Consider the following 22872-nt stretch of genomic DNA (forward strand, 5'->3'; position numbering starts at 1 on the left):
GGGACAGGAGACAAGCCCAGAAGGCAACCAAGTGCTGGGCCGATCAGCAGTTGGTGCAGCTCAAGGTCAAAGGTCAGCCCAGGCCACAAGCCGCTCTTCACCAGAGGGCAACTGGAGACTGGGCAGTGGCCTCAGGTCAGTGGGTCCCACGGATACGTTTCATCCTGCCCATCCTTCCCAAAGTGGCCTCCTGCTGGAGTAGGTAAGCAGCCAGAAATGAAATCTGCCTGTGTTCCCTGTACGTTAAAAAGGTACTTTTCACACACTTAAGTTCTTCAAGCCTCATCTGGACCTGGGGAATCAGGTAGTGGCCCCCACCAGTAGAGGAACTCCAGAAATGTGTTCAGGATCAGAGCTGGAAAATGCCAGAGCCACATTTCCACAGAAAGTGGTTTATTGCTTTTAAAACAAGAACTTTTGTTAGTGAAGAGAAACAAAACTTGAGAACTTTTCTAAAATGGTATTTTGTCAGCTGATGGAAGTAGGCACTTCAACAGAGAACTCCCGGCGTGCAACAAGGCGAGCACCAACGGGTGCAACACGCAGCCGGGCTGTCCCAACGCCTCCGGCTCGCCGCTCAGAAGCGGGGCTTGCGCTTGCGGCCGGTGTACGGGGTGTCCGGTCTGACCTCCCTGTGGCAAAGAAGTCACGGGCCAGGCTCAGAAAAAAGAAAAAGAACCCCCGGGACCCCTTCACACGAGGGGAGCCCCGAGCGGCCCCAGACCCTGTCCGCCCCAGCAGCCTGGTCCCGGCACTCACTTGCCCTGCCGCCTGTGGCGCGCCTTCTTCTCCAGCACCCACTCGCGGCTCTTCCGCACAATCCCGCGCCGCGCCATCCTGTACGGGACCCTGTGCGGGAGACTCCGCGCTGAGGGGACGGACGGGCGCGGCCCGGCCAGCACCCAGGCTCATCCACACGGGGCAGAATGGTGATCCTCCCCCAGTTGGGAGGTCGGATGCCCCTTCTACCACAGAAGTCCCCACTTTCAGACACCCTCTCCTCCCCCGGTGATCTCCCCCGGGGCCAAAGCGGTTGTTCAGGAGAGCAGGAGGGGGGAGGCGCCCACTCCCTCCCAGGCGTCTTCGTGGTAGAGGACTACTTGCTTCGGTGTGTTTACTTCTCAGGTGCTGCCCACGGGGCAGGCAGAGAGCCCTACTACTTTTGGGGCAATACAGGCCCAGACGAGCTCAGGAGCGCCTGGCACCATCTGAGGAGAGCCGGAGGCCCCGCGCCCAGTGCTGCCACTTCAGCCCCTTGTCTGACTGTGGGGTCGGCACACCTGGGATAGACCAAGTAGGGGCTCCCAGCACCTACAGATGTCTGAGGCAGGAAAACAAGGCTGCCAGCTCACGGCAGCCCCGACAATGATCCTCAAGGGCTGATCTTGGCCTCCAGCCCCGGCTGAGGAGAAAAGGGACCCCTCACACAGCCCCGTGGGAAAGAGGCCCTGAAAACAGAGAGAGCCTTTGGCCCCCAAACCACATCCCCACCTGGCAGCTGGGATCAAACGGCTTCCAGCATAATTCCTGCCACGGAAGGCTGCTCGCTATTTGAGTAAAACCATTTCCTGAGCACCGGAGTGCACGACCCATGGATGTCCCACGGTGGATATGAACCAGACTTGGCCTTGAGCCCAGGACCAGGCCATGGCAGGGACCAGCCACACCAGGCAAAGCAAGTGCACCAAGGCCCAGCAGCTGCTAAAGGAGACGGAAAAGAAACGCAGTCTGGGAAAAACAAGAGGGCTGCTGAGATAAGCGGGTACTTCTGCAGGCAGAGGACGGGCAGCATCAAGACCAGAGCACCACATGGGTGAGGCACTGAAAGGACCAAGCGGAAGGTTAGGGGACGGAAGAGTCCTGTGTGTCTGGGACGAGAATGGGAGGGGGCCCAGTGGGATCCTGAGGGTCCGAAGCACACGTTCCCTCCTTGCCTGAGGGCCAGTCCATCACAGACCCTGTTTGCTACTACTTCTTGTCTGTTCTGACCTAATAACAAAAGTCAGAATTTAAAAAAAAAAAAAATCCTCAGGGCACCTGGATGGCTCAGTCAGTTGAGTATCGGACTTTTCATTTTGGTTCAGGTCATGATCTCGGGGTCCTGACATTGAGCCCGACTTCAGGCTCCACACTCAGTGTAGAGTCTGCTTGGGATTCTCTCTCTCTGCCCCTCCCCCCCACCCCTGCTCTCTAGATAAATCAATAAAATCTTTAAAAAAACAAAAATGAATTTCAGAATTTCACTTGGCTTACAGGCAAGGAGTGAGCATGTTGTCCCTTAGGTAAGCAGGGGACACTCGGAGACATTTCCTGGCAAAGGAGTGACACAATGTGATCTAGACCCTTCGGCAGGTACAGGCAGGGGTGCATGAAAGAAATGGGAGCATGAGCACAACCAGGGGGCAGAAGTCTGAGGCACCAAGTTCAAAACAGGATGGAGCTGCCAACGGGGGGCTGCGAGTGCAGCACCAATCAGCAAGAGTCTATGCGGAAGGACAAGCTGGGGGGCCAGCTGTGAGCCACAGAAGGAATGGGGGGGGGCGTCAGGGCAGATGCAGGGAGCAGGTGGAGGCGGTGTGTGCCCCAGACCAAAGGTGCCAAGAGGGAAGTTGGTCAGAAGTGGCAACTGCCACAGGTGGACTGAGTCATCAAGAGAGAGAGAGACAGAGGAGACAGAGAGAATGATTAGAAATGACGAGAACGGGAGAAGCCCCGATTATCCTTCCAATGGACAGCCGCCTCCTGCCCCCCGCCCCCGCCAGGCCGAGGACCTGCAGAACGGGGAGACAGGCCCGTGCCGGATACCGCGCCGAGCCTGTGCACACGCGCTCTACTCCTCAGCATGATGCCCGAGTGCGGGCTGTACCCCCTCCTGAAGCAGATGAGAAATGGCTGCTTACCTAAGTTTACAGTTAGCGCGTGTCGTCTGCAGACACCAGAGTGAGGACAAGAGGGACTGGGCGGTGGGTGGAGGGGGCTGAATCACGTGCAGATCCTCTGTGAGGTGGGAGAAGGCGCCCCTCGCTGAGAGCAAGTGGTGGGCAGCTTAGGGCAGAACACATCTAGAAGGGCCCCCCCAAATCCCCATGGGAAATGGGCTGAGGAAGCGGACCACGGTGGGGGGGGGGGGGTTTCAGGACTTTCAGAGGGCTCCAATCTGTGGAGGAACACACTCGTGATCTTCACTGCTTCATGGTCCTCCAAACTCATTCATTCTCTGCCCATTTTTCCTCTTAAATGTCTTAAAATTATCTTTGGGCTTTTTCACTCCCATCAACCAGAATGAAGAAATAGCCTCCCTCTCCCGCCTTACCAGCAATTACCCAGTAGCAAACACCAGATACCGTTCCCTGACGGGACCCTACTCTGACATCAGGGACACATCTGCGCTGCCCGAGTTCTCCTTCTGGCCAGGGAGACACCTGACCACCCGGAAAACAGACGTGTGGGCTTCAGAGCAGTGGAAGATGGAGGGAAATAAGGGTAAAGAGAACTCAACCAAGGACACTGGAAAAGAAAAATGGCAAGACAGAATCGCCCAATTTAAGAAATTAAGGGAAAAGAAAAGGACCCATTCTGCTGCCATGTGGAAGAGCAATTCAAAGGGGCAAAGACCGAAAGTGGAGGGAGGCCAGCACAGCAGTGTCCACACCAGGCAAGGGCAGCAGTGGGGGCTCAGGCTGGGGAGGGGAGGGACAGACATGGGCACCAGGGGCAGCAGGACATGAAGGACTGCCTGGAGAGGAGGTCAGAAAGACAGGAATGAGGCAGCGAAAGTGGAGAGAGGGGGTCTCAGGTGAAGAGCAAGAGCTTGGCTTGGTCCCACACACCTGTGGGAAGTCTGGTACAGATACATAGGGGGGCAATTCGGAAGCTGGAGATGGGATTGAAGCCACAGGCCTAAATTCGGAGCAACAGACCTAGGGTTGGCGGCTAAAGCAGCAGAGAGAGAAGGGGTCCAGGCTAGGCCCCAGGGTGCTTGGAGAAGGAACAGCCAAACAGCTGAGGAGCAAACGGGGATGGCAGGTGGGAGGCCGGGCAAGCAAAGCATCAAGGGAGTGATCGGCTGCGTCCGCACCGATGGGAGCAGGCAGGTTAAGAGGAGGACAGAAGAGAAAGCAGACTGAGAAGTGGCCATGGATTTCGCAGGACAGAGGCTGCTGTGGCCTTGACAAGAGTGACCTGTGAGGAGACAGAGGCAGGAGCAGAGAGCAGGAGTGAGAGAACGGTGCAGCGGAGCAAAAGGTGGGGTGAGATCTGATCCAGGGGGGAGCCCATGTGCAGTTGTTGTTAGGGGTTATAGGAGAGAACAGGAGACAGTGCAGCGCATCTGGGAGCGGATGGAATGAGCCCACAGAGTAGACAGGAGCACTCAGGAGAGCAGGGGGAGAGCTGGAGGGGACAGGGGGTCCAGGACGCAGGTGCAAAGAGAAGGCAGAGGAAGAAAAGATGGCTGCGTGGCTGTCCAGAGTTATCCAGAAGAGCCCCAGCTGCCCAGCCCGAGGCAGGGGCAGGCACAAGCCCCCAGGGCTCCTGCTCTGTCACCACCGTGGTGCCACTGCTGCACCTGGACCCAAGACACCTCGTGAAAGCAGAGAGCCTCCGCCTTCCTTCTGCCCATCTGCCAGCCCTGGCAGCAGCGAGCCCCTGCACCCAAGACAGCCCAAGCAACTGCTTTACCTCTCACTCGTGAACTCGGACTCCCTGGCCTCCTCTTCGTCATTATTTTCGTTCAGGGCCTGTGGGGACCAGCGTACTCTTAGATTGTCCTGGTGGTCTCCCCCACCCGCCTGCCCCACCCCAGAAGGCTGGGCCACCCAGGCCTGAGCCCTTCCAACCGGTACAAGTCTCAGCCCCATAGCAGGGAATCCAAAGGCCACAAGCCTGCAAACTCTGGGTCCCTCACCTTTGGCAGAAAGGTTGATGGCCCAGAAAACAAGCAGAGGTAGAACCTGAAACCAGAAAGGAGAGTGAGGGCTGGGCTCATAAAGTCCTGTTGGGGGTGGGGCTAAGTCCTCACACACGCTCCCTGCCACACACAGGTGCAGAACGTGAGGACCCCGGGACCCAGCCCCGCACGCCTCTGACCTGCTCCTCACCCCAGCACCCTCTCTGCTCATCACGGGCAGCACCCTAGCCCCCAGCACTCACTTCTTGGCCTTGGCGCTGTTGGGGAAGTCCACCACCACACCACCGGTGAAGCCGGCCTTGGTGGCCTGGGTCGTGATGAGCTCCAACTGAGGAGAGAACCACGGCGAGTCAGGCAGGGAGGCTGGGGGAGCAGATAGCTTCCTCTCTGATCCCTTCCAGAAGCCAGTCTGCCCCCAGGATGGACCCTGCCCAGGAGAACTGAGGTCTTCCATTAGACTGTTCCCCATTCTGAGTCCCCAAAAGCCACACAGAGGAAAATGCAGGCTGGAACCAGCAATTCTCCCCAGTTCTCTTTCTAGCCCAGGGACCCATCTTCCCGCTCCCATCTCGGGAATGAATGGCCACCAATCAGGAGGCAAACTCCTTACGTGAGTGGCTGGAGACAGCTCCCCACTTGTCTTTCAGGATCTGTACCTCTATTCCTCATACCCATGGCTGACATTCCACAGGACAGGCAGCTTTGCCATTCTCTCAAATCCTCCCCAACTTCTACTTGTTTGATTATGGAAATCAGAATTATCCTATTAACTACACCACCACACGTCTGTCAGGAGAAGACCAATGCCCTTATCCTAACCCCCCAGACACCACTACTCTTCCCAAGGACGACAGGTCATAAAACCTGCCATCAGGAGTCACAGGGACCACTCTCGGAGGCTCACTCCCTACTTTTCCCACAAGTCAGCAACAAGCTCCTCGTTCTGCCCCCTCCCAACAGCGGGAGGGCAGGTGAGTGAGGAGCAGGACAGCTTCTGGGTCCCTCCCCCTTCCCTGCACCTCTGGGAGCTGAGGGGGCTCACCTGCTCCGAGTTCTCAGGGTACAGCTGCAAGACGGCCCGGGCTCCACGGACCTGAAAGCAACAGAAACATCACTCTCCTACAAATACACCATGGGCTCAGGGCTCAATGTTTCTCTGCTCCTTGCTCACTCAGTATCTGAAACCCCACCAGCTACGTGACACTGTTCATAGGGCTTAGGATACAGCCATGAACAGAGCACGCCCCGGAACTTTCAGAGCACACGTTTTAGTGAGGAAGGCTGCTAACTTACAGTACTGATTTAGTGCCAAGAAGAAAAACATATTGGGACAAAGGAATGGTGAGTGACAAAAGACTGTTGGGTTTACTTTTGGTTTCAAGAAGGCCTCTTTGAGGGACACTTGAGCAGAGTCCCAAATGTAGTGGGGAGCTGGCTAAACATAGGAGGGAAAACCACTTCAGCAGAGAAAGGCAAACACAAAGGCCATCAGAACCTCAGATTAACTTCAGTTCATGTGTGTGCCGGAAACCACATGACACACGAGACCAGCCAGCCATCTGCAAAAACCACCCATCCTAGGAAAACCAGGGATGAGGTGGGGAGATTAAGACGACCAAGAAATACCTGGATCCGTTCAAAAAAGTAAATGAGCTCATTTTTAGGACTTAAAATCTCAAGCTATCCTCTAATCCTACCACACAACTGAAATCAACACCATCAGTTATGAAGACAAGATAAAGCTAATCAAGGCTCTGTGATAAATAACCATCCAGCTCCCCGTCTGAACATCGGCAGTAGGGGAGAGAGGGGTGGGAGTCAGAGGATATGGGGACTCTGTGAGCCTTGGACATGTCTCTGTCCTCACTCTGTGGAGTCCATGCCCCCCAAACCCGCTTTAATAATTCAGTGCAGTGGGGCACAGGAATTGTGATCGGTCTTAGATTCTGACATCAACATCTTCTGCACTTCATTAGGGATGTCAGACCACGGAGGTTTCTCTTTAGACTAAAGACCTGGACAGAAGTAACCACAGTAAGGTCCTGCCACCCCTTTTGGGAACCATGGCTCCCATTTGAATGGCTTTCCCGTGGGACGCTTCCTACTCCATCACTACCTGCAGGAGGGATAAGCAGCGAGCTCAGACTGGGAGGAGATCTCATACTCACCAGCACAGAGTACAGAGAAGAAAAGAAGCAGTACAGGCGCTTGGCAGGGATGTCAGACTTCTTGTTTGCATTACAGAGCCACTGTATAGCAGAAATGCTGAGAAAAGAACGGACCCAGTCAGGAGAGGAACCAACACGCATTGCTCCCCCCAGCCTCTTCGAGACTCTTAACACCATGCACATCCCTGAGCCCCGGGCGAAACCCTCCTGCACATAATTCTCTTTCTGGCACATGCAGATACACTCCAGCTCATCATTCTACAACTGGACAGAAAAGGGTAAACAGAAGGTCAGCATTAACTTCCTTGCAGCCAGTCCAAACAAGTATTTTCTCAACCTTGTTTCTTCATGCATCTCGAATTTAAAATTACACAGCATGTCAAGGCTCTCTGCCACCTACGCCTTCATTCCCTTCCTCTAATCAAGGGATCACCCCTTTATAGTACTTAACACAAACACACCCATTCATTCACTCTTCTCCTCAATCAATCCTTTAACTGTACTTATTCAGTGTCTTCACTATTCTCAGATTTAAAACCCTCAAGCAGCTATTATATACTCCTCTCAGGTATGTCCCCCCTTCATGCTGTGCACACGTGTCCACAGAACCCCAAACCCCGCTGGTCTGTCCAAATGCCTCTCCCAGCTTTTACTTCCCTCTACCACTCTCCTGGGTCAGTGCTCCTCACTGCCTCCATTGCTTCAACAATCTTGCTTCTTTTCTCTTAAATAATCTTCCCAAAATACAGCTCTGATCTTGTCACTCCCTAGCTTCCCACTGACTACTCAATAAAGCCCAAAATTCTTAGCATGGAGTTTAAAAATCCCTTATTCCTCCCCCCGCCCCCATCTATCAGGCTCCTTTCCCTGTGCCTTTGTTCACACTGTTCCTTCACTTAGAAACCCTCCCCATGACTATCCAAACCTTCAAGGCCCAACCCCAGCCCCTCCTCCTCTTCAAGGCTTCCTGGTGCTCTCTGGCTTCTCTTCACTGCTGTGGTGGGCCCCACGACTCCCCAGTCACACTCCACACTCAACTTCGTATTTAGTTGTGTGGCCCATCTCTTCCAGCACCTAGTACACCATGGAGAGTCTTAAAAGCACGGATTATGTTGTATTTCCACAAACTCCACAACACCTAGAACCGTGTCCTACATATAAGGAATGCTAAAATAAATAAATAAGTTTGCCATACCATCTCTCTTAAAAAACAAAAAACCGACGACTTACTTTTAAAATATACAAACCATATCGCTGGCCTCCAGTTTTCTGCAGCTTAGAACATATCACCCAATCATTACTAAAAAGCAATTGCTATTTTTGCAATGCGGTTTCCCCCCAATCTTGTTCCCAGATGTAAACTAATCCCTTACCCTAGAAAAAATCTTCACATCTAAATTTTACTGCTCATCCAGCTCCCCACTGCTCAGGCCACAGTCACAGGAGGCAACCCCCCAGGTAAGGATTAAAGTTTTGACTTCTTGCCTATTCCCTACTTCCACCCCATCAACAACACACTACACCAAATATTCAACAGAACTTTACCACAGAAGACAGACAACAATTTCATGTTTCAAACACTCATTTCAATGCTCTGAAATCTGTTATCAAAATACTATGTAAATGACCCTGACAACCCAGAAAGGGCCGAGCCACTGAGGAGACTGGAAAATTCTGGGCCACTCTCCACTGCAGAGCTATTCAAAAAGAAGGCAACAAGATGGCTGCTAGAGCCAACAAGATGGCTGCTGGGGCCAACAAGATGGCTGCTGGGGCCAACAAGATGGCTGCTGGGGCCAACAAGATGGCTGCTGGCATCCACAAAATGGCTCCTGGAGGTGTGGGAAGACCACCCCCTCCCCCCTCCTCCTACCTCCCCCACTTTTCCCCCACAGAACAGAGAATCCATACCAGCAGTACCTGAACCTGGCAGCGCAAGATGATCAAAGGAGTGGACAATTTCAAAATACAAAAAAAATCCACATAATTGGGGGCATTGCTCTAACCTGGGGATGTGTATTTTTAAGAATCCTGTGTAACTCTGCTGCACAGCCACCTTGGGAAGCACTGACCTGCAGGACTAAAAGCAGGAAGGGAAGACTTCTCACCTGATACAACCATCAAAGGAGCCTGGTTTGAAAGGGATGCCCTGGCCCATGTCCCCCAGAAGCAGGTCTCCTTCAGTGTCTCGGTCCAAGGCCGCATCTACGTCAGAGAAGAGTACATCAGGGAAACAGAAGATGCATACTGCTCCACACTCATGAAGAATAGTCCGCTCCAGTGCTAAGCAGGACACACTTACCCAGCATGGCAGGGCTGATGTCAAGGCCCACCCAATAGTGCCCTTCATCCGAGAGATAATCTCCACTTAGCCCAGAACCACAGCTGGAAGACACAATCAAACAGGAACTCAACACTGTGAGCAGCAAAGACACTCCACCACCACCTGGACAACCTGAACTGGGCCTCGGGATCTCACCCAATATCCAACAGGTAACAGGGCTGACCCTCAGGCAGATAAAGGAGCTCCAAAGCTCGTCCAGCCATCTTGGTCTGGACATCAATCATCCGTGAGCTGGGAAGGCAAAAAACACAAGCAAGTGATAAAAGAATTCTGAGTTAAAACATCGCCCAGAGCAAAAAAAAAAAAAAAAGAGGAAAAGGAACAATCACCCTGAGGTACTCTCCTAGTCACCATACTCAACTATTTAAAAGTGACCCTAAAAGTCCATGTAATACAGCAACAAGTTACTTTGGTATACAAATTATAACTCTACCAATTGCAATGCTAATGTGAAGGGAACAAAGCACTTAGTGAAATGACTAGTCATTGGGGATTTTGAACTCAGTAAAGCTCTGATGTGGTTGTTACTTAAAAACACATTTTCTGGAAGAATTACCCACCACAGTCACTCTCGTGTATAAGGCTCAACAATGCGCAAGAAAAATCCATAGCAGTATTGTCCGTGAGAAATAAAATGCAAGCCACGTAAGACTTACTTAGTACCGTGATTAAAAGGAAATACGTAAAAATTTAACCGTAATAGTAATTTACCCAATCCAATATACCTGACAACCTATCTTAACCCAATATGCCCTAAATATCATTTCAACACATCACCAACATAAAAAAAGCTTAATAAAATACTAACATTTTCTTCATATTAAGCAATTCGAACTAAATATTATTTCATTCGAGGACTACAATTAATAAAAACAGGTCTCTAGTAAATCTATCCCAAGACCAAAAGAAAAAAATCCCAGAGCTCTGCAGCTGGAGAAAAGTTTTATGTTGCTACATAATGAAAACTGGGCCAGAGATTCCTGCTGACTTTCTTGGTCTTGGACTCTAATTTGAATGGAAAGGAAGAGAACAGTTATCGCCAGACTAGTGTATCAGAAAGAGAAGGCTCGGAAGCCGGTTCTAACCTTCAACTGTTAAGGGACTTTATAGTCAGTTACACAATCACCCTCCAAAACGCAGATCCTACACGATCAATTCTCTTGAGAACTTGAAGACATAACAGCATTCTGTGAATACGTTTTCCTTTCCCTCAACAGCACTGACCCCTTACATGTATCCACGGCTCCTTGCCGATTTTACCACATGCTTCAAACTGTCACTTAAATCTTTGAAAACCACCTGGACAGAATAGGTATGACCCACCCCCGTTTTAATGCAGGTTTACGAAGGCCCGGAATGTTCCGAGGTTTACTTAACGCTGACTTTCCCACTTTAAGAACTAGAATCCGTCCCTATCCCTTCCTTCCCCCCGACCCCCAAATTCTGCGTGCTTTCCCAGCAACGCCCGCTGTTGGGTCAACCTGCGGGTTCCCGACCCCCGACAACATGTAAGCTCCCCTTACTTGCGCACGTATTTCCGGGCTTCATTCTTGTCGTAAAACTGCGGGAAAGAAAAAGAGAAGAGCAGTAAAGGAGGTATCAACACGCGGGAGCCCCACAGGCGGAGAGAGGGGTGAGCGCGGGGCAAATGCTTCTCACCAGCTCCGGAGGCCCGCCGTGCTCCGGTCTCTTGCTGCGGAACGCCATCTCCACGCCTCAGCCTCGAGACTGGTGGCGGCGTTCCGGAAACCCGGCTTTTATGTCATCGGCCCCACGCCCACCTCTTAATACGCATGCTCCGCCCCTCTCCCCGCCTCCTGTTTTACTCGATTGGCTACAGGGCCGACGCGCTGCGACCAACGCACGCCTCCCATTGGCCAGTTCGTCTCGCACCGCCCGCATGGTCCAAGCAAGATGGCAGCCAAGCGCGATCTGAGGTGGTCGCGGCGGTTACTGTGGAGGTTGTGGCTGGTCCGGAACGCTCCACAGAACCTGGGATCCGGCCTGGGCCTGGAAGCGAGGACTTATTCCCAGGGCGACGGCTCATACTCGCGCACCGCGCTCTATGAGCTGCTCGGCGTCCCCCCCACGGCCACGCAGGCGCAAATCAAGGCGGCCTACTACCGGCAGAGCTTCCTCTATCACCCGGACCGCAACTCGGGGAGCGCCGAGGCTGCCGAGCGCTTCACGCGCATCTCCCAGGCCTACTTGGTGCTGGGCAGTGCCACCTTGCGTCGCAAGTATGACCGCGGCCTGCTCAGCGACGAGGACCTGCGCGGACCTGGTGTCCGGCCTTCCAAGGGGCCCGCCGGCGATGCCGGCTCGCCCCGCACCCCGCCACCTGCCTCTCGGGCCCACGGCCGTGGTCAGACCACGGCGGGAGCCAACCGCACCATGTTCGACTTCGACGCTTTCTACCAAGCGCACTACGGAGAACAGCTGGAGCGCGAACGGCGCCAGAGGGCCCGGCGAGAGGCCCTGCGCAAGCAGCAGGAGGACCGGGCCAAGAAGGGCTTCCGCTGGGATGAGACCCGAGACACGACTTTTGTGTTCCTTCTCCTCACAGCCTTCGTCATCATGGGCTTTCGTTTTTAATAGGAGAGAGGAGGAAAGGGGAGCAGCCCCCAGCCAGCCCCAAGAAAACGGCCTTTCCTGTCTTGAACCCTTTGCCTTCCATAGCCTGCCTCTGCTGGGGTGCGAAGGAACTGCTCTCCCCCTCCTCTTCCCCAGCTGCCCAGCTTAGCCATCCACCTGCACGTCCTCAGAAAGGAAGGCTTTTCGATGCCCAAGAAAGAGGCCCCAAGAAGAAGAGTCCCGAAAGCCTGAGAGTGAAGGGTTTTTCTTGAGCCTCTTGGGGGCCTGCTTCCAGAGGTTGCCTTCCTGATATTGTCAACTTCTGGAACACTTGCTCTGGCTTTATTGTAAAGCTCCGAGCAAGCATTGTCTGCTCCTGCCCCACGTTTGTACCGTGGGGCTCCTGTGTAACCTTGAACCATGCAATGTGACCAATTGTTGACTGCCAAAAGAAAAATTCTGGGGTTGTATGAACTTTGTCTTTCTGTGAGTTCCCCAGCCACAAGTGAGACCTGATGTAGGGTAAGAATGGGATCTTTGGAAACCTTGTCATTCTTGTATGATCAGCCCCAGACCCACTCCCCCTTCTGTTGGTGGCATGTGGGAGTGGGAAAGCAAGGTCACGGAGCATAAGGAAGTGAGTGTTCTCTGCCCGTACTTATCTACTGTATGACCTCAGAGAAATTATTCTGGCGTGACAGCAGAGGAACAAATCATTTGTTCTCTTGAGGTCTGTCACACTTTATTATCCACAGTTCTGATGGGCTCAGTGATTAAAACATGATGTTAGTAGAATCAGGTTTATCCTTGGGACAGTATGCCTGTCTCCTGGTCATTCCTTGGCCGGCCAGCCCCATCACTAACTGCACAGCCCATCCCCTCCCAGAAATAGAGCAATAAACTGGGAGTTTGAGTCCAGCAAACTGGGAATGTGGCCTGTCCTCGTGTTTAGCCCCACAAGTCAAGTCCTTGAAACCTGCCTGCTAGTGTGGAGTAGATGGTACTTCTAAGGGAGAGGAGGCATGTGGTGGAAACTTGGTTCTTTATTCAGAGCTGGCTGAGGCTTATTTTCTTTCTTGGTTTCTAAGTCGAGCTAAGTAATTGGTCATCGCTTGGCTGGAGCTGTAGTAGTCAGGCTCTCGAGTCCGTGTCCCTGCGCGTAGTGTATGTGTGGGCCGTGAGATTTCAGCTGCTCAGGTATTTATGCGCTGGGGCTAAGTGTAAAGCTGCGGGATGGGAAAACCTTTGCAAGAGATCTACCGCAAGAGTGAGGACAGAAGGTTCTAAAAGCCAGAGGTGCTTTGGTATATTAGTAAGAACTCCTGCTCTTGTGAAATCCTTGTAATTAGGATAAGACCACAGCTAGTTCAAATTGGTGTCTCGGAAACGATTTGGATTCTAGCGTTGGAGGTCAGAGGCAAGTTCTTAGGATTTTGCAGTGACGGTAGGATTCAGTGGTAAAGATTTGAGCCTGCTTTGAATTCAGACTTGGTAGGCTCAGCTAGCCTTGGTTTGAGGGGAGGGGCCCATGTACTTTGAGAAAGAACATTTAATGTTACTATGTTTCATATTTGGAAAACAAGTCCTTTTTGAAATACAAACAACAGGAAGTGTTCGGCTTAGTAAAATGTGCCAGAAACTAGTGGTTCTCGGACATATAACGGAGTGTCCTTGGGGCGAGATTCTACCAGAGTTTATATCAAAAAGAATTGGGGTTCTTTGGGGGTTTGTTTGTAAAAGCACTAGTGGTATGTAATAGCTGGGACCTTTCTCATGGGCTCCTTGATATAGACCCCCCCCCCAAGTTTGTTTTCTGTCAGTGAATATCAAAGCCAGGAACATTCCCTGGGGCCCCAGAACACGGAGGTATATAGAAAGTTCCAGAAGGCTGGGGGAGGGGGCAGACCCTGTGAAACTTTTGGAACATTCCACACAACTCCGAGCAGGATAGTCAATAAAGTTTATTAATCATCCAACTGTAAGCCTCTCCTTAGGCCTTAGAACTAGGCTCACGCTATTCTTACAGTGCCATCCTGCGTGCCTCAGGTTTTTGTTTTGTTTTGTTTTGTTTTTTAGCCCAGAGCTGAACTCACTACTCTCCCTAAAACGGAGTCTGGACCCTTTATGGAAGGGGAGATGTGTGGGAGGCTTTTTGAAGGACCCTCAAACTGGTTCCCATGGTATTTCTCCCTTCCCAGCTATCCCCCACCCCCAAGATTGCCCTGACTCGTTCCTTTCTCAGTTTCTTACCTGCTCTGGGGAGGAGAGGCTGAACCAGGCCAAGGACATTATTCCCTGCCTTCTAGGGGCTGCTGCCCAATTCCTGATAGTGGAGGAAGGCTTAGACATGTTCAACTCTAGTCCCTTTTCTCCTTTTGATCACAAACTAAAAAAAAAACCTCCCTGGAAAGCTGGAGAAGGATAAGAGCAGCCCAGCCTGCCTCAGGCTGTGTTCATTGGGGTAGGAATGGGGTTGCAAGTACAGTATGAGGGTGAGGGAGCAGCACGCACAAGTCCTGAATGGGGAGACACGGACAGCAAGACAGTAGTCAAAGGTGTACTTGTATAGGCAATTGTGATACTATCTTTGGACTTGATCAGGACTTTATTTCTCCTGAGCCAAATTTTGCCCTTTGTTGCCTTTTGTTTATTACTGGGTGAAGTGATCCTTTACAGATCCCAGCACCGAGGGAGTAGGATTTCTTGCTTCCCTTCTGAGGTTCTGGCATTTTGTTCACTCGGTGCACTTTGCCTTCCATAATGATCCTAGCATGACCCAGGATGAATAAGAATAGACCAATGAGTTGTCCATTTGGTCATTATATATATAATATAATGCGTGTGCACACACACACACGCACACACACAGTCTTTATGGTCAGAGGCCTAGGCACCAAGGATGGGACCCAAGTAAGTGGCCACCATCCTCCTTTTTGGGGAAATGGCAGCAGGGTGGGGGTGGCAAATCTCAGACCTTCCTGGAAGGTCACCAGATCCCAGGAAGAGAGGCTAGTAAATGGTTCCTTCAGTCCACTGTCTTGAATTCAGTGCACTAGAAAAGTGGGCTCTGTCCTGGTCTTTGCCTCCTCTCAGTTCCTCAGCCTTGTAATGGGATCACACACTGCCACCTGCCTATGGTCAGGATCACAGGAGAAGGCCTGCCGTGCCTACCCTCGGTACCTGGTTCTCAGGCCCAGCTTGTGGGCCTGGTGGCCACAGGGTTTGTGCAAAGCAGCTGAGGGTCCCTCTGTTACTGTGTGAGGATGACCATGAGACCCGAGTCTAGGTCCTCGTGGTGAACTTGCGTATACTGAGAACGCACAGGGCTGCCATCCCCAAGAGGGAGGTGCAGAGAGCTCCTCTTCACCACTTGCTAGGAGGTCAGAGTGTCACCCTTAATCTATCTCTTAAGGCTGGGGTCCTCTGACTGGACTTGAAGTGTGTTTGCCCTCCCGTCCTGCTTTTGCCCCTTCAGCGTTCCCGCCCTCAGTTCTGGCAGGGCACTGCTGGTAAACAAGAGAAGGCCTGTTGCACGAGGACCAAGAATGGGCTAAGATTCGTGGTCCTACAGGCCACGCGGCCAACCTGCACACCGTGTTTGGCTGTGGCTGGCACAGTGTCTTCAGAAACTTCAGCCAGCTTTCAAAACTTGGGAGACTGTATAAAAATCTAGATTTCTGACTTCTCTCAAAAAATGAGAAAACGTGTTGCCATTGCATTCACTCACACACTCCCACTAGCACCTGGGAAGAGCTGTACCATCTGCATTTTAGAGAGGATGTGGCTGCCTGGTTCGCTGTGCTCGCACCAACAGCGGGGAAGTATAAAAGACCTTGATCTCGGCCATTTTGCTCGTAATAGAGAAATGTCTCTCTGTGTTCCGTGTCTATCAAGAAGGGAAAAAAAGGGACCATGCATTTTCCAAAAAATGGGAGAGGGTGTATTTCTTTGTGGAAATGGACAGCTTTGCACCTCTGTGAACTTCCTAGCCCCTGCAGATGTTTGAGTTCACAGACTCTTAGGCTACATCTTAATGAGAGCTCACACTTGAAGCAGGAAGGCGGAGTGTAAACCTTATTTTCATTGTGGGACAAGAAGGAGCCTTTGAGAAGTCTACAGTGGTGGCAAGGTCCTGGACAAAGCCAGAGGTCCTTTGGTACATACAGTAACATTAATTCCTGTATTCAATCTTTTGTATAAAATCCGTGTATAAATTGGGAGAAACCAACAGCTAGTCCAACTTGGTCTCCTAAACCATTTGATTCTCTCTAGCCTTAGGTGGTCAGGGGCAAGTTGTTAGCCCTGGCTTTGCAGTGACCACACCACAATTCAGTACTCAAGATTTGAGCCCACTCTGGTTCAGGTCTGCGTGGTTCAGTAAGCCTTGATTGGCCCCCGCCAAAAAAATGACATGTTTTATGAGAAATGAGGGAAGCTTAGGAAAATAAGCTAGTGATTCCTGAACAAGGAACATAACAGACTTTCTTAAAGGGCAGGAACTCTTTGTTTTTTTTTATCAAAAGGGATAGAAGTTTTGTTATTTGAACAACTTTTTGGTTTGGGTTTGTAAAAGCCTTGGTGGTCTGTAATAGGTGGGACCTTTCTCAGGGTCCCTTTGATGTAGACTCTCAAGTTCTCTCTCACAGAGGATTGTAGTCAGGGACATTCCTTGGGGTCCTGGAACCTGGAAACAGAAAGTTCCAGAAGTTGGCATGTGGAAGAGAGAGAGCCCAGACTGCCTGGAACCTTCCAGAGCCTTCCAGAACATTCCATGTACCTTCAAGCTTGAGGGTTAATGAAGTTTATTAACCATCCAACTCAGAGACTTTCCCATGGCCCAGAACTGAGTCCACTCCACTCTGTTGGTATCTATACCACCTGCCTCAAGTCTTTTTTATGCCAGAGCTGAACACTAAAGGGTCTTATTCCCTACCCCTTCCAAAACTGAGTTTGAGCTCTTTAAGGAAGGTGAGTGGTATGTAAGACCCACGGAAGGATATCATCTGGTTCCCCCTGGTAACACTTTTCTCCCCTCCCAGTCCCTCCCTTGGGGTCGGTCATTCCTTTTTCTTCTTACCTGCCCTGGGGAGGGGAGGCTGAACTAGGCTGTGGACATTAGCCTCTCCCTTCCAGAGGCTGCTCCCCAATTCACAATAGTGGAGGAACTATTCTAAACTCCTTTTCTCCAATCTCAACTCCTTTTCTCCTTTTGGTTACAAACCCACAATCCTGAAAGCAGGGACCAGGAATGGAAAGCCAGGACAAGAGGGGCCTAGCCTGTCCTAGGCCATGCTGAGAATGTGGGAGGTCTTCCAAAGCTCTTCAGTCTTCTCTCATCTCAGGCAAGTACCCTGTGGTTCTGGTGTCCCTCAGCCTCCAGCTGCTCAAGTGCGAGCAGCAGGGACAGTGGGAGAACCAAGGCCAGTGTGGGGTAGAGCTGCTCGAGTGGGCACTCTCCGCGCATGCTTTGATTGCGCCCCTAGCAGGGGTACATCTGGCTGTAGACTTGAAGGGCTCTGGAAAGCTCAAATGGGCCAGTCCTTCCAACCACTGCTGAAATCTCTACAGCTCCATCAAGCAGTCACTCGGGCACTGCTCACACATCTTTGTGGACAGACCCCATCCTTCCTATGGTTTCTACCCAGTGGTCTTGACTCTGACCTAGGGCTCTACGTCTCTAGCCCTTGCAGGTTCAGAGGCTAACCATCACACATATCTCAGATCCCTCAACTATCCATCATGGGATTTAGTCCCAGTCCCCTTTCTCATCGTGCACATAAGGGACATGCTAAGGAGACCAAAGGTGGTGGTTTGCAGGGGGTGGGGGGTCCCTCTTACAGTAAAAAACTTAAGAGTAGAGCCAACCCAATACTTTCCTCTTTCTAGATGGTTCTGTGCCTATTAACATGGACCAAGATCGCATTTGCTTCTACAGCACTCTGCCTGCCCCCTCCTGTTTGCAGGACCTTCCAGGCCTCCCTGCCAAACTGCATCTCATTAGACTTGACCTAAGCTGACCCCGGGCCTGTTCCAGCTCTCCCCACTTCTTGTCCCACCCTCATCAGCCAAGCTGGCTACCTAGTATTCACCCTAGTTGCAGACATGACCTTCAGCCTTACAGAAGACCTTCCATCCCTCAGGGGAGGTGGTCATTTGGCAGGCCAGAGCAGGAGCGGGTACCATCCCGACTGGGCTTACAGGCAACCCAGGAAGAGAAGAAGGTGCGTACAGGTGAGGCAGCTGGAGAACAGTGGTGGAAGAGGGTGCTTCTGGCCGCAAGTTAAGAGTTAGGAAAGACTCCCACGGGTTGGTAATCAGAGAAGGCTTCATGGAAGAGGCAGCAGCAGTGCGGGACCTGAAGGACAGCTGGGCTTTGGATGGGCAGAGAGGAAGGGAGGGCATCTCAGGAGGAAGACGCACAGGCGCTCAGGTGTGGAGGCTGCGACAGCAGAGTGGCTGGTTGAGGGAGCAGAGATGAGTCGGGCAGCATCGTCATCCTCATCATCACATTTATTGACGGCCCCTGGGAGGTGGGGCTGGGGACAGAACATACAAAGACAAGGACCTGCCCTCAAAAAGGTTCCATTCTAAGGAGACGGGGACAGAAAAATACAGAATGGTCTTTCCTGGGGATGGCCCACTCGCATCTGTGCAGGTCAGGAGCCCCTGGCCTACCTTGCCCCAGGGTCTGGAGCGTGAGTGGGGCACGGAGTAGCCCCAGGGCCATGGTGTCCCTGGCCCCGCAGCTGGGGCCTGACCACCTGGCTCCTAGGCGGTAGGCCCCAGAACTGGGGAAAAGTAGGAGCAGGATGTGATAGAAAGCGCTCCTGTCGGCCTTGGCATTGCGCTAGCCCCGTGGAGTGGTAGGGTGCGTCAGGGCCCCTGGGGGAAGCAGGCACCTTCCCAGGCCCCCAGGAGGAAAGTTCTTTCACTGGGGCTGGCCCATTACCAGGAGGCCCCAGCCGGGGAGGAAAAAAAGGCAGAGTTTCCTCAGCGCCAGAGGCACCCTGCCCACCCCACCTCCGGCCCTCTCTCTGGGCATCTTCCAGGTGACCCTCCTCCCCAGCTCAGCCTCCAGGGCCAGGGCCTGCCTGAGGCCAGGGGGAGGGGCCTGCCCCTCCCCCCACCCAGACAGTGGGGGAGGAGGAGGAGCCACAGATCAAGTTTGTCTGGGCCCCCCACTGGGGGGCCATACCCTGGATCCTACCGGTGGGGGGGCTCTGGCTGCGAGGGCCGAGGGCTCAGCAGCGGGGCCGGGCCAAGGGGGCACCCGGGGGAGCCCTTCAGAGGGGGCACTGGGCGGGAGTCCAAGGGAGGCAGGCTCCGGGGCACTGCTGGCGGCCCCCGGGCAGCCCCGGTGGGCAGGACGGCTGCGGCGGGGAAGGGTTTGGGGGGGTCTGCAGCAGCAGTGGGGGCCGCCGGCTGGACAGACCGCTCCCGGCGCCGCAGAAGCTCCTGCAGCTTCTCCGCCTGGGTCCGCCTCAGGTGGGCCAGGGCGCGGCCGCGCTGGAAGGCCGGCAGGAAGGCCTCCAGGCTCTGCTCCCCCAGCAGCAGCTGCTCCATCTGCTCCTGGGATGGGAGGGCAGACAGTTTCAGCGGAGCCCCACCAGAAACCCACCCCCTCCCCGAATCTCTTCTGGGGACGAGCAGCCCACGGCTGGGAGAGGAGCCCCTGAGTTCTAGCCTGGGCCTGCCTGTGACTTGCCGCGTGACTGGGGACAGATGTCCTCTGCTGGGTGAAGATGAGACAGACTCAGAGATGGGGACACACTTGGAGTAAACTTAGGTGTCTCCCATCAAGCTACCTCCTTGGACTCACTGAGCACTGTGCTCCCAGCCCAGCTCTGAGAAGTTCGTCCCAGCAACTCTGCCGACCCAGTCTACACTGTCCTACGCTGAGACATTCACACGTGGGAAGGATGAGCCTTGCTGTCCAATGAGGACAGCGGGACAGCAGTGTGGCGGGCTCTCCTGGGGCCAGGCACTCAGGGTGGGCTTCCTGGAGGAGGGGCTCTCCACCCTGCAGTGTAAGAATGAAGCGGGGGGGGGGGGGGGGGGTGGTTGGGAGGGATGATAGGACGGGTCTCCCTCCCTGCTGTCCCAGGCCCCGCTGGCCCTCCCCTCACCTCAGCCTCCTGCTCAGCCTCTTCCAGCTCGGCCTGCAGCCAGCCCAGTGCGCAGTGGGGGCTCCAGCGATGCATGCTCTCCTCTGAAGGCCACAGAGGGTCAGAGTAAATAGCTCCTGCCTTCCGGGCCTGTCGCCCAGGATGGACAGGCCAGAGCCCCAGGGCCCAATCCTGACTTTCACTGACCCCATGTGTGACTCTCTGCTTCTCTCTGGAGCCTCAGGGTCCTGCCCATGGGATCAGTTTGTGAACCTCCCCCGCCCAGGGTTTTGTCCCAGTCCTAGTGCAAAAGAGGAAGCAGGGGCTTTGCCCCCTAGAACACCCCAGGCCACTTTTCTTCCCCTATTCAGAGCCCCCTTCTGGCCTTTCCAACCCAGTTCTACTCATTGACTGTGCACTTCCCCAACTCAGTTTTCTAGGAGCAGCACCCCTAACTAAGCCTTGCCCAGGGAAGAGGTCTGCCCAAGTCCTGCCCTTCAGAGCCTCGCGCTTCCCAAGGCCCGCCAGCCAGAAGGCCAACTGTGCCCACCACAGGCAGTTCTCCCAGGTGTCTCTCACCCAGTCGCTGCAGCTTGTCTGCACAGCTCTCGGCCACCTCTCGAAGCTCCTGGTACTTGATGGCCAGGGCAGCCCGGCCCATCTCCAGGCGGGGCCGCAGTGCCAGGTTCTCCTTGGCTAGCGCGTAGTTGGAGGCCAGGCATGCCTCGCGCTCCAGCTGCAGGCCCTGGAACTGCCAACACAGAAGAGCCAAGAGGCCCACTCAGGGAATCTGCCCATGTCCACCTACTGCCCCCCCTGGGCCACAGGGCCCAAGGGCCAACCCCAAGGCACCCCTACCTTCAGGATGGCAGGCTAACAGGTGGAGAGCCTGCCAGAGGCCTGGACGGGGCTTTGCCTTGAGCTCCCCTCTCTGGGCCTCAGTTTCCTCTTATACAAAGTGAGCGAAAAACATCTACCTTACAGGGTTGTTGTGAGCCCAAGTGAGGAAAACGATGACCGCCTCCACGAATGTTAGTTAATTTTTAATTTTTCAATTAATATGTCTGCTCAGGTCCCTAAGGAGTCCCCCGCCCTCCTCTGTCCCATTTTCCATGCATGGGCAGCTTCCCTCTCGTTCCAGGCCTTTGTCTGCTTCCTCCTCAGGTGTGTGTGCCGAAAACACTCCCCCTTGCTCTTACTCTCCAGAGTGATGTCTTCACCCTGTCCCCGCATGGTACCCCCCTCAAGCCACCCTCTATTCCCTTCGCACCCCTCCTCCTGCCCTCCAGTGGAATCCCCACACCCCAGGGAATACACACCCCCTTCTCCTCCCTGATCCCCAGCACCTGCTCCCAGCTTTTCCTTCTCTTGCAGAAAGCAGACCCCCTTTCTCTCCTGGCCCTGGAGAATGCTTCTTCCTTCTGTTTGTCGGAGGGCCAAGCCCCCCTCCCTGCCCCTGGAGAACGCACTACCCTCCATCTGTCCCCTGTAGGATGCACATGCCCCTGCTGTCTGCCTCCCTCCAACAGACACTTTCCCTTTCTGCCCCCCACAGACAAGCAGCCCGGGCCTATCTCCGGTGAAATATACAACTTTCTCTTATGGTGGCCTACGGAATACACGCCTCAGCTTCCAGTACCCCTCCCCAACGGAAGCCACAGAGCCCCCTCCGGCACCCCTAGAATGCGGACGCCCCCCCAGAGGTCCCCCCAGGTGTCAAACAGGCCCCGAGTTCTCTCCTATGGAAGGCGCCTCCCCTTTCTGGCCCTACAGAACGTGGGTGTGCGAGACAGGGCCCCCCACAACACAGACACCCCCTGTCCCCGGAACACACCTCCCCGGAGCATCCGCTGGAGGACACGCCTCGCGGCCATCCCGGGGGTGCACGGGCGCCTCCCTGGGTCTCCGGCGCCCTACCCGCCCCAGGCCGGCTCCGGGCGCCCCCTCCCCCGGGGGCGGCTCCGCTGGGCCCACTCGGACGTGCCAGGTTCCCGCGGCCCCGCGGCCTGGCCCGCGCAGCCCTTCGGTCGGTCGGCAGGTCCGGCAGGCCGCGGCCCGTCCCCCGCGCCCCCCGCCCGCGCCCCCCGCGCTACCTTCCTGCTGAGCCGCACGATCCGGTCCAGCTTGGGCTCATCCTGAAGCAGGTCCCGGAGCTGCCCGGTGCTGAGGATCCCAAAGCGCCCCGGGCTGCCGGGCTCCGGCCCCGCCCGCGCCGCCCGGGCCCGGTACATGCCGCCCGCCCGCGCCCCCAGCTCGGCTGCTGGCTCGGCCCGCTCGGCCCGCTCCGCCCCGGCTCCGCTCCGCTCGGCTCCGGCTCCGGGATCCGGCTTTGGCTCCCGCCGCGCGCGGCGCTCCGCCGCCAGAGGGCGCCCCGCCCACTCTTAAAGGGGCCGCGGTGCTGGGGCGGGGGGTGGGGCGGGAGGGGGCGGGCCGCACCCCTGGCCGCCGGGGCAGAGCCGCGCCTCCCGCACCCAACAGCTCGCGGCAAAGCCATCCTCCCGCCGCCAGGCGGGTACCTGAGGCCGTCTCTCTCCGCACCCCTTCTCGGGCCGTCATTCACCACGCCCCCCCCCCGGGGGGCGGACGCTCCCACCCCAGGCGTTTACAGTTCGCAGGGCTATTTCACATTCCTCCCTTGGATTCGCACAACAATTTCCCGAGTTTGGCTGGGTGCCAGGAGCTTCTGCCCTGTTGCTAACTCGGACAAGCCATTCACCTTCCTAAGACTCAGTGTTCTCTTCTGTAAAATGGGGCGATAACACACAAGCTGAG

General features: G+C 54.5%; 3 protein-coding genes and 1 non-coding gene across 4 annotated transcripts; 1 reads left to right on the forward strand and 3 right to left on the reverse strand.

Moving 5' to 3' along the window:
* Nucleotides 1-376: 376 nt before the first annotated feature.
* On the reverse strand, nucleotides 377-11184 carry BUD23 (BUD23 rRNA methyltransferase and ribosome maturation factor). The gene is made up of 12 exons (XM_026515998.4): nucleotides 11081-11184; nucleotides 10945-10982; nucleotides 9557-9652; nucleotides 9380-9462; nucleotides 9186-9282; nucleotides 7078-7174; nucleotides 5952-6002; nucleotides 5152-5237; nucleotides 4907-4952; nucleotides 4681-4739; nucleotides 760-849; nucleotides 377-632 (listed from the first exon to the last, which is right to left on the reverse strand). Exons 1-12 carry the CDS (start codon nucleotides 11126-11128, stop codon nucleotides 578-580), a joined length of 846 nt encoding a protein of 281 aa, XP_026371783.1. The 5' UTR covers nucleotides 11129-11184; the 3' UTR covers nucleotides 377-577.
* On the reverse strand, nucleotides 1316-1448 carry LOC113268024 (small Cajal body-specific RNA 20). Its single transcript, XR_003321000.2, has one exon. It is a non-coding gene; the product is annotated as a small Cajal body-specific RNA 20 (non-coding RNA).
* On the forward strand, nucleotides 11010-13971 carry DNAJC30 (DnaJ heat shock protein family (Hsp40) member C30). The gene has a single exon (XM_026516000.4). The coding sequence runs from the start codon at nucleotides 11336-11338 to the stop codon at nucleotides 12014-12016; it is 681 nt and encodes a 226-aa protein (XP_026371785.1). The 5' UTR covers nucleotides 11010-11335; the 3' UTR covers nucleotides 12017-13971.
* Nucleotides 13972-18137: 4166 nt separating this feature from the next.
* VPS37D (VPS37D subunit of ESCRT-I) lies at nucleotides 18138-22387 on the reverse strand. Its single transcript, XM_026515999.4, has 4 exons — nucleotides 22194-22387; nucleotides 20680-20851; nucleotides 20122-20204; nucleotides 18138-19564 (listed from the first exon to the last, which is right to left on the reverse strand). The coding sequence occupies exons 1-4, from the start codon at nucleotides 22329-22331 to the stop codon at nucleotides 19199-19201; spliced, it is 759 nt and encodes a 252-aa protein (XP_026371784.1). The 5' UTR covers nucleotides 22332-22387; the 3' UTR covers nucleotides 18138-19198.
* Nucleotides 22388-22872: the final 485 nt, after the last annotated feature.

The sequence above is a fragment of the Ursus arctos genome, unplaced genomic scaffold, assembly GCF_023065955.2.
Source record: "Ursus arctos isolate Adak ecotype North America unplaced genomic scaffold, UrsArc2.0 scaffold_2, whole genome shotgun sequence".
NCBI lineage: Eukaryota > Metazoa > Chordata > Mammalia > Carnivora > Ursidae > Ursus > Ursus arctos.